Source organism: Neomonachus schauinslandi, chromosome 11 (assembly GCF_002201575.2).
Source record: "Neomonachus schauinslandi chromosome 11, ASM220157v2, whole genome shotgun sequence".
Classification (NCBI taxonomy): Eukaryota; Metazoa; Chordata; class Mammalia; order Carnivora; family Phocidae; genus Neomonachus; species Neomonachus schauinslandi.
Genome location: NC_058413.1, coordinates 50,333,341 through 50,347,299, shown reverse-complemented (window position 1 = coordinate 50,347,299; position 13,959 = coordinate 50,333,341). Strand labels below are relative to the sequence as shown.

The window sequence follows — 13,959 nt, the reverse complement described above, 5'->3', positions numbered from 1 at the left end:
GGGGGGTGAGGCTTCCGCCCTCGCCCGACTTGCGGGTCTGTTCCAAGGCCGGGCCCTCGAGCCCTGCCTTTCTGGGAAAGGAGCAGTCCCGCGCGCCCCGGATCCTCACAGTCTACTCAAAACTACTGGGAGAGTCTTGACCACCTGGGGCTGCTCATTCGGTCGGTATGCCGGACACGGGGAGACGTCTGCCCTTCTGTGACGGGCCACTTACTGTCGTTCCTGGCAGAGGTGAGAGGCCGGTAAAAGATGCGGTCCCTTCCCGAGCTCATGATATCGATCATTTTATTTTTATTTCTTTTTCATCTTCGCTGCGAATGAGCTCGGTGAGATTAGGGACAACGTTAATTAAGTTAATCGGTCGATGGAGAAATGGGTGAAGAACCGCTGTGTGTCCAAATTCTGCCTCTGACACTGACCTCTTTGAGCTTCCGTTTTTTTCCCCATCTGTAAAATGGACCGAGTAATATTTATACCCTAGAGTTTTGGTGAGAATTAAGTGAGGGAGGGGTTTAAACACACAGGCGACTGCCTGACAGTAAATTAAGTCATTATTCTTGACAAAGTCAACGCTGAGCTTTTAAAAAATTTAAGTCGGAACAATTTTTGCAAGAATAGAGTGGGAAATAAAATATGTTAAAATGCACTTTGATAAAGATGAATATGACTAACCTCTAAACAAGTGAAAATATAACAAGAGTTTTAAAAATTTGGAATTACAAGTGGAATATCACAAATGCAAGGAAAAAAAGAATTTTGTGAACTATCCATTTAAAAAAACCTCAGTTAATGGATTATCTAAAACTCAGGGAGAAGAAAACTTGTGCAGGACAATATTTTAAGAATTTGCAAAGTTCTTAAATTATACGTTTCTGAAATGCATGGGATAGAGATTTCTTTTGAAGTAAATTTAAAAAAGAATTTGAAGCTGATTGTTCCAATTCCAATATTAAGTGCCACCTGTTAATCCATTCCAGATAATAGGTTAAAGTAGAATAATAACCCTACGCAAAGGTTATATATATATATATATAGTTATTCCCTAAGCACAAGAAACCAAACTCACTTATGAGTGCAGTTTCCACCTGTTTAAGTTTTTACTGCATTTTCAGTAAAGTTCCCAGCTGGGGGGCAGCCCTGCCCATCTTATTTCTAACTCATTCTGAGCCCCCAGCGTGGGCTAGCCTGTAGTATTCCCTGCCCAGTCACGGACTTTTGTTCTGAAGCCATTTTCATATTGAATTGTGAGCTTCCGTTCTATTGGATGCTTCCAATCTAACCATCAGCCCATCCTCTGACTCTTCCTCTTCCCTGGCCCCTTTTTGCCCCCTAAATTGCATCTGCCTGGGAAGGAAGTGCCTTTACGTGAGACAGGGCTTCTGAAGCCTTGATGTGCATGCGCTTCACCTGGAGATCTTTATTGACTTGCAGAAACTGAATTGGCCAGGGTAGGCTGAGATTTTGCATAAAGAGCTCCACTGGATGCCAATGCTGATAGTCAGCAGACCACCTGACATTCTTTTTCAGGCATCTGCTTCTGATTTAATAGTTCCACCTGGTCATGAATTTGGCCTCTTTCATTTGCAAATTTGATCTACTGGGCTCTGGCATCTCAGGCTCTGGGATCTGCACTCCTCACACAGCCAGGTTGTCCTCTCTCAGTCCAACCACACTGCTCTTGAGACAGGCCTTCTTGGGAGACTAATTCACCTGCCTTGTCTCCTCTGGGCTGTGCTTCGCTGCTGCAGGTAGTCAAGGACCTGCTCGGCTGTGGGCAACAGCTACTCAAATATGCTAACTGTATGCTCCCCTCCACAGTTTTCTTCCTTTCTGCAGCCTCAGCTTCATTCCCTCTGACAAGAGACGTTAACTCTTACAGCATCTTTTCTGTTCAAAAAATCTTTCTCTGTCTTGAATATCTATGGTACTGCATTAGGTGGAAAATAAATATAGAAATATAATGGGGCCACCTATATAATTTTAAATTTCCCAGTAGCGTCATTAAAAAGAAGAAACAGGTGAAATTGATTTGAATATATTTTATTTAACTCAGTGCATCAATAACATAAAATATTAGGATGTGTAATCAATATAAAAACTGTTAGTGGGCGCCTGTGTGGCTCAGTTGGTTAAGCGACTGCCTTCAGCTCAGGTCATGATCCTGGAGTCCCTGGATTGAGTCCCGCATCGGGCTCCCTGCTCGGCAGGGAGCCTGCTTCTGCCTCTGACCCTCCCCCCTCTCATGTGCTCTCTCTCTCTCATTCTGTCTGTCTCAAATAAATAAATAAAAAAAAAAATCTTAAAAAAAAAAACTGTTAGTGATATGTTTTAGATTATTTTTTCTAACAAAGTCTTTGAAATCTGGTATTTTATACTGAAAACATCTCATTTTTGACTAGCCACATTTCGTGTCAAGTGGCTACCATATTTAACAGCTCAGTTCTAATTTATGCTTAGAAGATCAGAAAGCCAAGCCTTCAACTTTTCTCAATATATTTCTTCTTTGTTCTGTTTTTGTCAGCTCTAATGAGTTATAATTTACATCTATTAAATCAATTTTAAAGCATACAATTCTGTGAGTTTTGTTATGCATACAGTTATGCAACCACCAGTACCATCGTTTATAAAGTGCATTTTCATCACACCCAAAAGTTCCTTGTGTCCTGTTGCAGTTAATCCCCTTCTCCCAACCCTGGGCTTTGGCATCCACTAGTCTGTTTTCAAATAGTACAGTTTTATTTTTTCTAGGCTTTCATATAAATGGAACCATACAGTAACTTACCTTTGGTATCTAGCTTCTTTCCCTTTGTATCATGCTTTTGAGATTTATCTTGTTGTATCAGTTCCATTGTAGTGTTTGGTAATATGCCATTGTATGGATATGCCACAATCTGTTCATTTACCAGTTAATAGTTTTATGGATTATTTCCAGTTTTTGGCTATTATTGCATTACATTGCGTCTATGAGGCAGAAATGCCCCGTGGTCTGTCCTGTACATGAAGGTCACAACTGGGACCCCAGGGCTTAGTGTGACTTTGATGAGGCAGTACATTTATGAGTTGGCTCTTCTTTAATGTCCCAGACAAGACTCCAGCTAGGTAAGCAGAGCAAATGGCTTCCAAGGAAAGTGATTAAATGCAGGAACACACACTCACTCTGTACATACATAAGAAAAATGTCTTTAAAAAATTCTCATTGTGATTTAAGACAATGGTAATATAATTTCACAACTGAAAACTTCTAATAATGAGAATAAAATAGTGTTTTTCAATGATCTTAATTCAGCACAAACAATAGAGTTAGTAAGTTCTAGCATCTCTAGTTGTGTAGTTAGAGAAGCTTCTAGCTTTCTTAACTGACCCTTGCCCCAGGCACACACAGACAACTGGCTCAGGTCAAGCTGTCTCACATTGTCCTTAAATGCCATCTCATTAAATCTTGTTATGAATTGAAATAGTGGATTTTTCTCCTAGTTCTAAAAGAAGCAAGAAGAAATGAAAAGGGGTAAGAAAGTGATTCATGAATTCTTATAACAGATATTTATATAGAGCTATCTCTCTACCAGATTTTGCTCTGTCCCCGCTAAAAATATTGAGAGGCCCTTTTCCTCCTGGTGGCAGGTAAGAGCATTGAAGGATCGGAGAGCAGCACCAGCGTAAGTGTAACCATAACTAGTTTTTATTGAGACTATTCTCAATAAAAATTACCTGTGCATTGGCTCAGGTAATTATCACAACTATACTCCTAAGGGAGGAGTTGATCTCAGCAACGCACAAAACATGGAGCCACATCTCAGATCAGGAATCATTCCAGTGAATGAAATCCAGAAATCATTCAGGATTTAGACCTGGGTCTACGTTACTCTAGTACCAGTGCCTTCTTTTCTGCCCTAGACTACCAGGGAAAAGGAAGCAGCCTAGGTCTGGGATGTGCTGCCAGGAATGAAGCAGAGTTGGGCTGGGGAGGGAGCCTACAGATACCTTAGGAAGAGCTGTAGGATGCTTCTAAGTGCTAAGAAGAACAGGGCTATCATATGAATCAGCGCAGCCAAAAAATCAGCACAGTCATGTCATGACCTGAGTGCCCTTGCAGGTGGTGTGGGTAGCATGAAGAAAACATTCCCTTTAAGAACCAGATGGGTCACTGGTTAATAACCTGAGATTGGAGCTGCATAATACTGGATTATAATCTTTACTTTGTCACTTACTCACTCTGAGACTTTCGGCAGTTAAATACCTTCTTAAGAAATTCATTTTTCACCTTCATAAAATAGGTGTTATTAAACGTCCCGATAGAATTATTGTGGGATTTGCTTTTTTTTTTTTTTTTTTTGCAATGTCTGTAAAGAGTTCAGCCATTGTCTAGCACTTAAGAAGTGATCAGAAAATGGTACTGATGATGATGCCTTCCCGTAACTGTTCTTGAAACAAATACCTTCATGCATCATTATCTCCCCACACCGGCCACAGAACCATGCTTGACTCTTTAGTCTTCTCCCACGGGCACACATCTTCCTAGGGTCCTGCACCAGAATGCATGTGGCCTTCATCACCCCAACCTTTCCCCTTCCCCCCCCAGCACATGGGTCCCTTAAGACTCCTGTCAAAGTTTATGATGGGCTGTGGTGAAATTTCTTCATCAAACAGGACCTTTCTCATTTCCACACCCCTAAAGCACTGGGTCTGTGTTTGACTTTTACCACCTTTACCACCGAATGTCTGGTGGAAGTTCTGAGGTTGAGGACGGAGCCTTGAACTAGGACGGTGGACATGTTAGGTTCTGCCAACTCTGACTTACAAGATGTTTGATTTTATAATGTCACTTAATGTCTCTATTGCTTTATCAAAGGGCCAAAAATACTCTTATTTATTCAGAGTTTTTCTATGAGGGATAAGGAAAGCAGGGGAATGTGATTTCTAAATCACAGTTAGGTATAAAAGTGTAAAAATGTTACCTCAGGGTTATTATGGTCATTGTTTCTTCGGTGTTTCTGGGAAGGTGACCATGAGGGATGAGAGGGCTCTGTGAGGAACAGAGCTGTTAGAAGGCGCAAGTGTCTTCACAATAAAATGATTCTCTTGGGAAAACTCATGACAAAGGAGGTTCTGGATTTTCATTCATCAAAAGTTGAGGACCTTACACACTTGAAACTAATATAACACTGTATATGAACTCTACTGGAATTAAAATTTTAAAAAAAGTTGAGGACCTGTGTGTAGACACTGCTATTTCTGAAGATACAGTAATGAACAAAAACAGCTTCTGATTTCTAGAGCTTGTATTCTAGTGGGAGGATTCAGGCAATAAAAGATATATATTAGGTGGTGATAAAAAGGAAAATCAAGCAGGTTAGTATATGGAGAGTGATTGTATGGGTGGCCATGCTTTAGTTAGGTTAGACAGAGCCAACTCTTCTGATAAGGGAGCATGTAAGGAGAATGTGGAATGAAGTCACTGAGTCAGGCAGATATTAAGGTGAAGGGTCTTTCTTGAAGCAGTAACAGCAAGTGCAAACATCCTGAGGCAGCAGTGTGTTTTGGTGTTTTTAACAGTGAGGGTGTGTTTTGGTGGATGAGAAAAGATCGAACAGATGGTGGCTCACTCAAGGCTACTCCTCTCACAGGCTTCAGTTGGTCCCTCCATCCAGTAGGAGTGAAGGAAAATCATAATCCTTGTTCTAATGAGGGTACAAATTGATGTCTAATATGATCTGGGGGTAAATAACATGTTTGAAGCTTGAATAAGAAGCCCTTGTGACCTCAGGTATCTGACCTATTTGTTCAAGATACTCAGCATCCTTTTATTCACACTTATTTCTTACCCTGACCCCCCCCCCCTTTTTTTTTACCCATCTACCCAGAATTCTGTAAGCAAGAAGCACCTTAGAAATCCTTGCTGGGCAGGCAGGAGCTAGGAGAGAAGCTACAATGACCTCAGCGGTCCTGGTGGACATACGAGATGAAGTGACCTGCCCCATCTGCCTGGAGCTCCTGACAGAGCCCCTGAGCATAGACTGTGGCCACAGCTTCTGCCAGGCTTGCATCACGGGGAACAGCACAGAATCAGTGATGGGCCAGGAACGGGAAAGCAGCTGTCCTGTGTGCCAGACCAGCTACCAGCCTGGGGACCTGAGGCCGAATCGGCACCTGGCCAACATAGTGGAGAGGCTCAGAGAGGTGGTGTTGGGCCCTGGGATGCAGCTGAAGGCGATTCTCTGTGCACACCATGGAGAGAAACTCCAGCTCTTCTGTAAGGAGGATGGGAAGCTCATTTGCTGGCTTTGCGAGCGGTCTCAGGAGCACCGTGGTCACCACACGGTCCTTATGGAGGAGGTTGCCCACGAGTACCAGGTAGGATTCCAAATGGAGGGAAGGTAGGAGATTGTAACTTTCCTTCATGCTGTAATCTAATTTCTTTGTCGTTTTCCCATTTACCTAGAGGATGAACCTAGAAAATGCCCCTCTGCCCAAGAGTAGAGACTTTATCTCTTTCTTGCTGCTCAAGACCTACTCCGCATGAGTAGAGGTTGCTGCGAAGGGTATCTAGGGGGCTTGGTGGATTGAGTGTGGGCAATATGGTGGCAGTGAGAGGGAAGTCCTGCATGGCCAGGTTCTTTCCCTGGGAGGAAAGAGAATCAGCCTGTGCCCATTGGCTTTTTATGCACAGCCCCTGTGCATAAAAGAGCCTTAGGCCTTCTCAGTTCTTCAGCCCCGGCAGGACAGGCTTCCGAGGTCAGCATAATCTCTTCCCCATTCACTCCATTCTGGGCAGAGATGAGTTGGTGTTTGACCCTGCTTGCCCTGATGTTTCTTTAAGGAGAAGTTCCAGGAGTCTCTGAGGAAGCTGAGGCTAGAGCAGCAGGAAGCTGAGAGACTAACTGCTGTTATCATAGGGAAGAGGACATCCTGGAAGGTAAGACATATTCTTCCTGAAGGTGTCCTGGGACAGGAATCAGGGCAGGGCATGGGAGCCCAGGTCCTGTCTGTTCCCTTTGCCTAATCCTTCACTGCAGCTCTTCCCAACAAGGGTGTTTTTCCTGGTGCAGGTATGGGGAAGGGGGAGATAGAGAATGAACATATCAAAAGGAATTCAGGTTTTGTTTTGTTTTGTTTTTAATTTTTTATTGTTATGTTAATCACCATACATTACATCATTAGTTTAAGATGTAGTGTTCCATGATTCATTGTTTGTGCATAACACCCCAGTGCTCCATGCAGAACGTGCCCTCTTTAATACCCATCACCAGGCTAACCCATCCCCCCACCGCCCTCCCCTCTAGAACCCTCAGTTTGTTTTTCAGAGTCCATCGTCTCTCATGGTTCGTCTCCCCCTCCGATTTCCCCCCTTCATTCTTCCCCTCCTGCTATCTTCTTTTTTTTTTTTCTTAACATATATTGCATTATTTGTAGGAATTCAGGTTTTTAAAGATAGTTACATAGGAGAGGAACCGTGGCCATTGGCAGCCCCCAATTCCTGATTCCGGACCTTGTTCTAGTTTCAAGCTCTGAAAGCTCCTGGAAAGATAGGTCACACACCAGCCAATCATTCCCACCTGGGTACCCAAAATTGGAAGGGGCCTAGGTTAATTCAGCACAAACAATAGAGTTAGTAAGTTCTAGCATCTCTAGTTGTGTAGTTTGGTATCTACACAATGTAGAGGCACAGGAGGCCAGGGAGGCGGTCTGGAATCTAGACCTCACCCAGGAGTCACAGTCTATGTCTTGGAGGCCTAGATAAGGTAGCCTGGGGCTCATGGTCTGGGAAGAGCTGAAGAGAGAGCAGAAGGGAAGAACAGGTTCTGCAGGACTTCCTTCCCGTCTTTACTCCTCCTTTCCTGGTGAGACCTGGCTAGGAAAGCAGTGCTGAGCCTGACTCTCCACCCCCTCCACCCAAGAGCAGAGACCCTCAGCTCAACAGATGAGCAGCCTTTTTCTCTTGCATGTTCCTGAAGAATCAGATGGAACCCGAGAGACACAGGATCCAGACAGAGTTTAACAAGTTGAGAAGCATCCTGGACAAAGAGGAGCAGCGACAATTGAAAAAGCTGGAGGAGGAAGAGAGGAAGGGGCTGAGTATTTTAGAAAAGGCTGAGAATGAGCTGGTCCAACAGAGCCAGTCACTGAAGGAGCTCATCTCAGATCTGGAGCTTCGGTGTCAGGGGTCAGCAATGGAGCTGCTGCAGGTAAGACCCGCGGAGGAGCCCCCAATCTGAGAGTCAAGGCAAAGGGAGACTAACTTTCCTTCCCTTCTTACATGGCACTCATGACCTGATAGGGGCAAGAAAAAGATTTATTTGGCCCTGTTGTGCCTCTTGCCTATTAAACTGTGCGGAGGTCATGGGTAAAGCATAGCATAATTAAAGTACAAATGCTAGGGCACCATCTCCCCCCCTGGAGCGTAGTCCAAAAGTTTGATATTGTGGAGCAGATCTGTTATATCCACTGATGTTCTAGAGCAGCATTTCTGAATCCCAGCACTATTGATATTTTGAGCCAGAAATTCCCTGTTGTGAGGGGCTGCCCGGTACCTTGTAGGATGTTTAGCAGCATCCCTGGCCTCTGCCTACTGGATGGATGTCAGTAACATCTCCCGTAAGCTGTGACAACCCAGAATCCTCCAGATATTGTCATATGTCCCCTTTGCCCCTGTTGGGATTCACTGGCCATTTGGCACCTGTTGTCTCTGAGGCTGTGTTGGGATTTGTTGGATACTTTTCAGCCCAGCTTAGTCACAGGCAAACACACACCAACTCAAGTACTTAGAGATTCTGTATGTTATCACGATTCCTTCTTTGCTTTCACTCTCGTCTCTAGGGCAGAATCATTTAACATGTTGTAATAGAAGTTTGAACGGGTCTTTTTAAGGCACAGAGAAGACTGGGTTTTGGGGGGTGTGTGTGTATGCATGCCTGCATGTGCGCATGCCGGGAAGGGGCAGGGTGTCAGATTTGGAGAGATTTGATGCAGGAGCTTGAACCGAAGTTGAAATCTGAGCAGGTGTTTTCTACGTAGAGGGAAAAGTGTGACTGAGGTGGAAACAGGATGTACTTGGAACATTCTGGAACCTTCAGGCTGTTCCTTACTTTCTGTTTGCCTTCTTGCTTTCCTCTTTCTCTCCCTTTGTTGGTAGAATAATCACTTCTTTACTTATTCTTGGGCCCTAGTATTGGGGTCATGGGGTAGCTACATTCCACCTATTGGAGCTTTTCTCACGTGCTGCTTCTGGTTTCCCATCTTCGGTTTATTCTTCTTGCCCTTTTTCTTCAGCTTGGACATTGGGTTACCCTAACACTTCTCCCTGCCCCCATTCTAGCCCCTCCTCAGATTCTTCAAGCTATAAAAATTGCTCCATAAGTGCAGAGGGATCATCAGTTTGTATGATTCACCCAGGCCCCTATCTAGACCCTCACACCTGTTCATATGACTGCCCAGTGGGTCTTTTCACTTGAGTGCTGTTTCACAGTCAGGTTTTCTAGAGCTCGCCCAGCACAAACACAGTCTTCCTCTTCTCCATATCTGTGTGACATTGTTGCATGTTAAGATTTGATAGCCCATGCAAGTTTGCAGCTTTCAAGTTTCAATGAGAATAAAGGTAATGCAAGAAAAGGAGCCAAGAAGTGGCACCCAGATTTGGCCATTTGAGTTCTTCAGTACAACCATGCCTTAAGGCTGATGGCAATCCTGGATATTTGGTGTAAATTGACACATCCACCCCCTCTACTGCTTTCCATATTCAAGCCAGTTTGAGTTGTGTTTCTGTCAAATGCCACCAAAAATAGCCCCAGCACAGAGAAAATAGTTATTCTTGTGTTCTGTAGATCAAGCCGTTGGCCTTTTCTTCAGTCAATGTGGTGTGTAGAGCAGAAGTTAGACCAAGCAGGAGGCCATGAGGCAGTTCTGCTCCAGGGAGGCCGGCGGTGGTTGTGATGACAGTAAAGAGCAGGTGGCTAAGAGAAGGGGCCTGGCTTGGTCTGAGATGGGACATCAGGGTGAATATAAGGTAGTTTTTAGGATCATGTTTCGTCCAAATTTGGTGATTAAATGGATGCTGGCAACACTGAAGAAGATTGAAGGTAAGAGACCTCACGGTTGCAAGAAAAGTAAGGTTTTTGTGGGGTTTTTTTGTTTAATGTCTTGAGTTTGTGGTGCCTGTGGCTCATTTGCTGGCATATATGAGAGAGATCTGAGCAGAAGTACAGATTTGGGAATCATCAACACGTGTGTGTCAAAATCAAGAACACTGGGTGAAGTCAGCAAGGGTAGCATAGAGGGTGAGAAGAGGTGAAGTTTGAGAAGTAAACACTTTTAAGGCTCTTGTTTCCTTAGCAACCAGAATGTAAGCATCTCAAGGACAGAAATTATGACAATCATGTGGGATTCTCTGGTGCTAACAGATGATATATATATATATATATATAATATTACATACACATACAGACACACACATATACACACACACTCTATCAACAAAATAAAGGTACTAATGAATGAGTTGAATCATTTCCCAACATCTCTACAGAGGGACTCAGGCACAGTCTGCTCTGAGTTCTTATTCTACTCTGTGGCCTCCATTTCAGGTCCATCTTTATTCCCATCATAACCATGGGGTGGTGGGGATGGGATAAGGAACAAGGATGAGGCCTATCACTCCTTGACTTAACATTTCTCTTTCCTTCCTAGGATGTAAGTGATGTCATGAAAAGGTATGTGTAGGAGAGAACACAGGTTGGTTCCCTTGGGTTGACAAAAGATTCCTACACCCATAGAGTTATCTTGTGGTCAGTGGAAAAGGAAAAAAAGGAAAATCGCAAGGCAGGGAAGATTTAGGACTGTGATGTCTTGAGTTGCTCATCGTGAGAATTATTGGGTTCTCCAAAATAAAGGGAATGACCTAGTTTCTATGGTAAGAGAATTTGGGTGATTGGAGGGGGATGGTCACAAATTAGGGACAGTAGTGTTTTTAAGAATAAAATTTGCAGTATCATTAACTCTCCTAGTATCCCATAATTGGACCCCTTTGCCACAAAACTCTACCTGTTTCTAACCCTGATTCTTGTAGCTTTTAGTATTTTATCAGAGGGAAATTTCCCAACTGTCTTTCCCAAGGCCCATGAATCAGTGCCTGAGGCATTTATTTGCCTTCAATTTCCCTTTCTCTCTTGGCTTTAGAAGAGTCCTGCCTTGCTACCTATTTCTCCTCAAACTTCCATTTTTTTCAATTCCAGTAAAAACATAGACATGAGGTCTTGAGAAGATTGGTTTTGGCCCTAGAACAAAACATGTTCTCTCTCTATCCCATACTCTAGAATCTCATCCATTGAGGTGACATCTGGGGTTGCCCACATACCTGGTACCTTTAAGCTCCTCACAGACACATGAAATATGGAGCCTGTTGTCGCTTCTGAAGTGTTCACTCTTGGTTTGGAGGTGAAGATGTCTCCTTTCTCCAACTGGCATGATATTCCCAGAGACAGTGCCTCCTAAAACACTGTTCTGCAGGGTTTTCTCTCCAGGCCTCTGGCAGATCCTAAGGCCTAAACTTACTCTTCAGAAGGAAGCCCTTTACTCAAAATTCTCAGAGCCCCAGCAGCAGGTTCCTGGTGTTCTCCCTGTCAACACACACATCTCCAGCCCCTTATAGTAGACCCTTAAGATGTCAATGACATTATAAGCACTTTGTATCATTTTTAGAGGCAGCAAAAGATTTCCCAGCCATTATTTAATTTTATATAATCTTAGGATGTAGAGAGAGAAGGGGAAATTACTGTATTTTACAAAAACAAAACAAACTAAAATGAGTCTTTGAAGGGTTAGATCTTATCCAAGTTTGCACAGATGGTGAGAAGCTAGTTTCTAGTCCAGGTCTTCTGGTCCCAGTGCCAGAGCTCTTTGCAGAATGGTGCTAATTTTCTTAAGGAAAGAATGCTGAAGTTCTCCCAGGGGCCTGGTCAATGAGGGGGACGGGTGTTGGAGGAACCCAAGGCCGGCAGTGTAGGAGATTCATAAGGTCTATTCTCTCTAGAAGTGAGTTCTGGGCCCTAAAGAAGCCAGAAGCTCTCCCTACCAAGCTGAAGAGTATGTTTCGAGTTCCAGATCTGAAAAGGATGCTGCGAGTGTTTAGAGGTGAGGAGATTCAGGGGACAGCTCTTGGATGTGGAATTATAGCATAAGCAATAAATAGAGTATAGAGTTGGTGTTTGGGAATAGTGGTGCAGAGAGAGGTCAGAGAGGGAGGGGCATACCATGCTGAAGAAGATGCAGTTCATACTTAAGGGGGAACGAAATGGCCAGCTTGCATCCTTGTAGAATTCCCTGCCTCACCCCTCAATCAGTAAGGGAGAGACGGCAGACCTGACCTATGTCCATTCTGTACAACATAATTGACTGTTTATCATTACAGAACTGACGGATGTCCAGAGCTACTGGGGTAAGTAGCAACCATGGCCTCTTTGAGCTGACATGTTCTTATCCTTTCTTGTATGCTCCCCCACCCCCCTCACGACATACCCACACACACTCTCAGCTACGAGGTGTTAATACCAACCCTCCAGCCCCCCACATAGTTCCAATTCCTCCACTTCTGTGTTTCTTCTTCTCAGTGTCTTAAGACCCACATACCCATCCTCATCAGCTGATGTTGTACCTTTTCCCACAGTGGACGTGACTCTGAATCCACACACGGCTAATTTAAATCTTGTCATGTCTAAAAACCGAAGACAGGTGAGATTTGTGGGTGCCAAGCTGTCTGGGTCTTACCTGGAAGAGCATTATGACTGTGGTATCCTGGGCTCTCAGCACTTCTCCTCCGGGAAACATTACTGGGAAGTGGATGTGGCCAAGAAGACTGACTGGATCCTGGGGGTGTGCAGTAATTCAGTGGAACCTACATACTGTTTCAACCAGTTTACAAACAATCGAAATGTTTACTCCAGATATCAACCTCAAAGTGGATACTGGGTGATTGGGCTACATCATAAACATGAATACAGAGCCTATGAGGAATCTTCCACTTCCCTGCTCCTCTCCATGATGGTGCCCCCTCGCCGTGTTGGGGTTTTCTTAGACTATGAGGCCGGCACTGTCTCCTTTTATAATGTCACAAACCATGGCTTTCCCATCTACACCTTCTCTAAATATTACTTTCCTACCACCCTTTCTCCGTATTTTAATCCTTGCAACTGTGTAGTCCCAATGACCCTGCGTCGCCCAAGCTCTTGAACATTCCGCTGTCTGCACCCATATCTGAGCAGGACCCTTCATTCTGAGATTCATCTGTACCTCAGTCTCTCCTTTCTGAACTTCTGTTTTCTCACATTCTTACATCCTTCCCTCAAACATTTACTCAGTGCCAAAATATACCCAGAGGTGATAGTGGACATCCCTAATTAATTACAGATCTTGGGATGGGTGGGGGTAGCTTTCAACATGTTACCATTAAGCATGATATTTGATGGAGTTGTTTTTGTTGTTGTTGATTCATGGGAGCAAATTCAGGAAGTTTTCTATTAATTGCTATAATTTTTGTACTGAATGGAAAATTGAATTTCAACAGATATGGTCTATAATTATTGAGATAATCCTATGTCATTTTTATTCTGTTATTGGAGTACATTGATTTGTTTCCATTTTTAAATGCAACACAAAGTCCTGAAATAAATCACTAATTCTTCATATGCAATACTGGATTTGTTTTTGCTAATACATTGTTTACATTTCATTTCCATCTCCATTTATGACAAAAATTGACCTGTATTGTTACATTGTTGTTAGGTTTTATAAAATTCAATAAATAAGCAAAGAAATTACTGTACTTTTGTGTAAGTATATATAGGATTGAGTGCTAAAAACCATTAAAATGTTAATTTTGGTGGCTTTAAATTCAAAGAAAGAAATTTTAACTTTAGTTTTCACTACAACCTTCATGGATTTAAAAATTTAAGGGTAATAATTGAAAATTTA

At 43.3% G+C, this 13,959-nt stretch overlaps 1 protein-coding gene across 2 annotated transcripts; it reads left to right on the top strand.

Annotated features, from left to right (window-relative positions):
• Positions 1-5,883: 5,883 nt before the first annotated feature.
• Positions 5,884-13,386, top strand: TRIM6 (tripartite motif containing 6). Of its 2 annotated transcripts, none has more exons than XM_021685292.1 (7): positions 5,884-6,351; positions 6,818-6,913; positions 7,953-8,183; positions 10,681-10,703; positions 12,023-12,123; positions 12,401-12,427; positions 12,656-13,386. In XM_021685292.1, exons 1-7 carry the CDS (start codon positions 5,929-5,931, stop codon positions 13,216-13,218), a joined length of 1,464 nt encoding a protein of 487 aa, XP_021540967.1. In that variant the 5' UTR covers positions 5,884-5,928; the 3' UTR covers positions 13,219-13,386. The 2 variants fall into 2 exon arrangements, with proteins under 2 accessions (XP_021540967.1, XP_021540966.1); XM_021685291.1 differs by having other exon boundaries at positions 5,929-6,351; positions 7,959-8,183.
• The last annotated feature ends 573 nt before the right edge of the window (positions 13,387-13,959 follow it).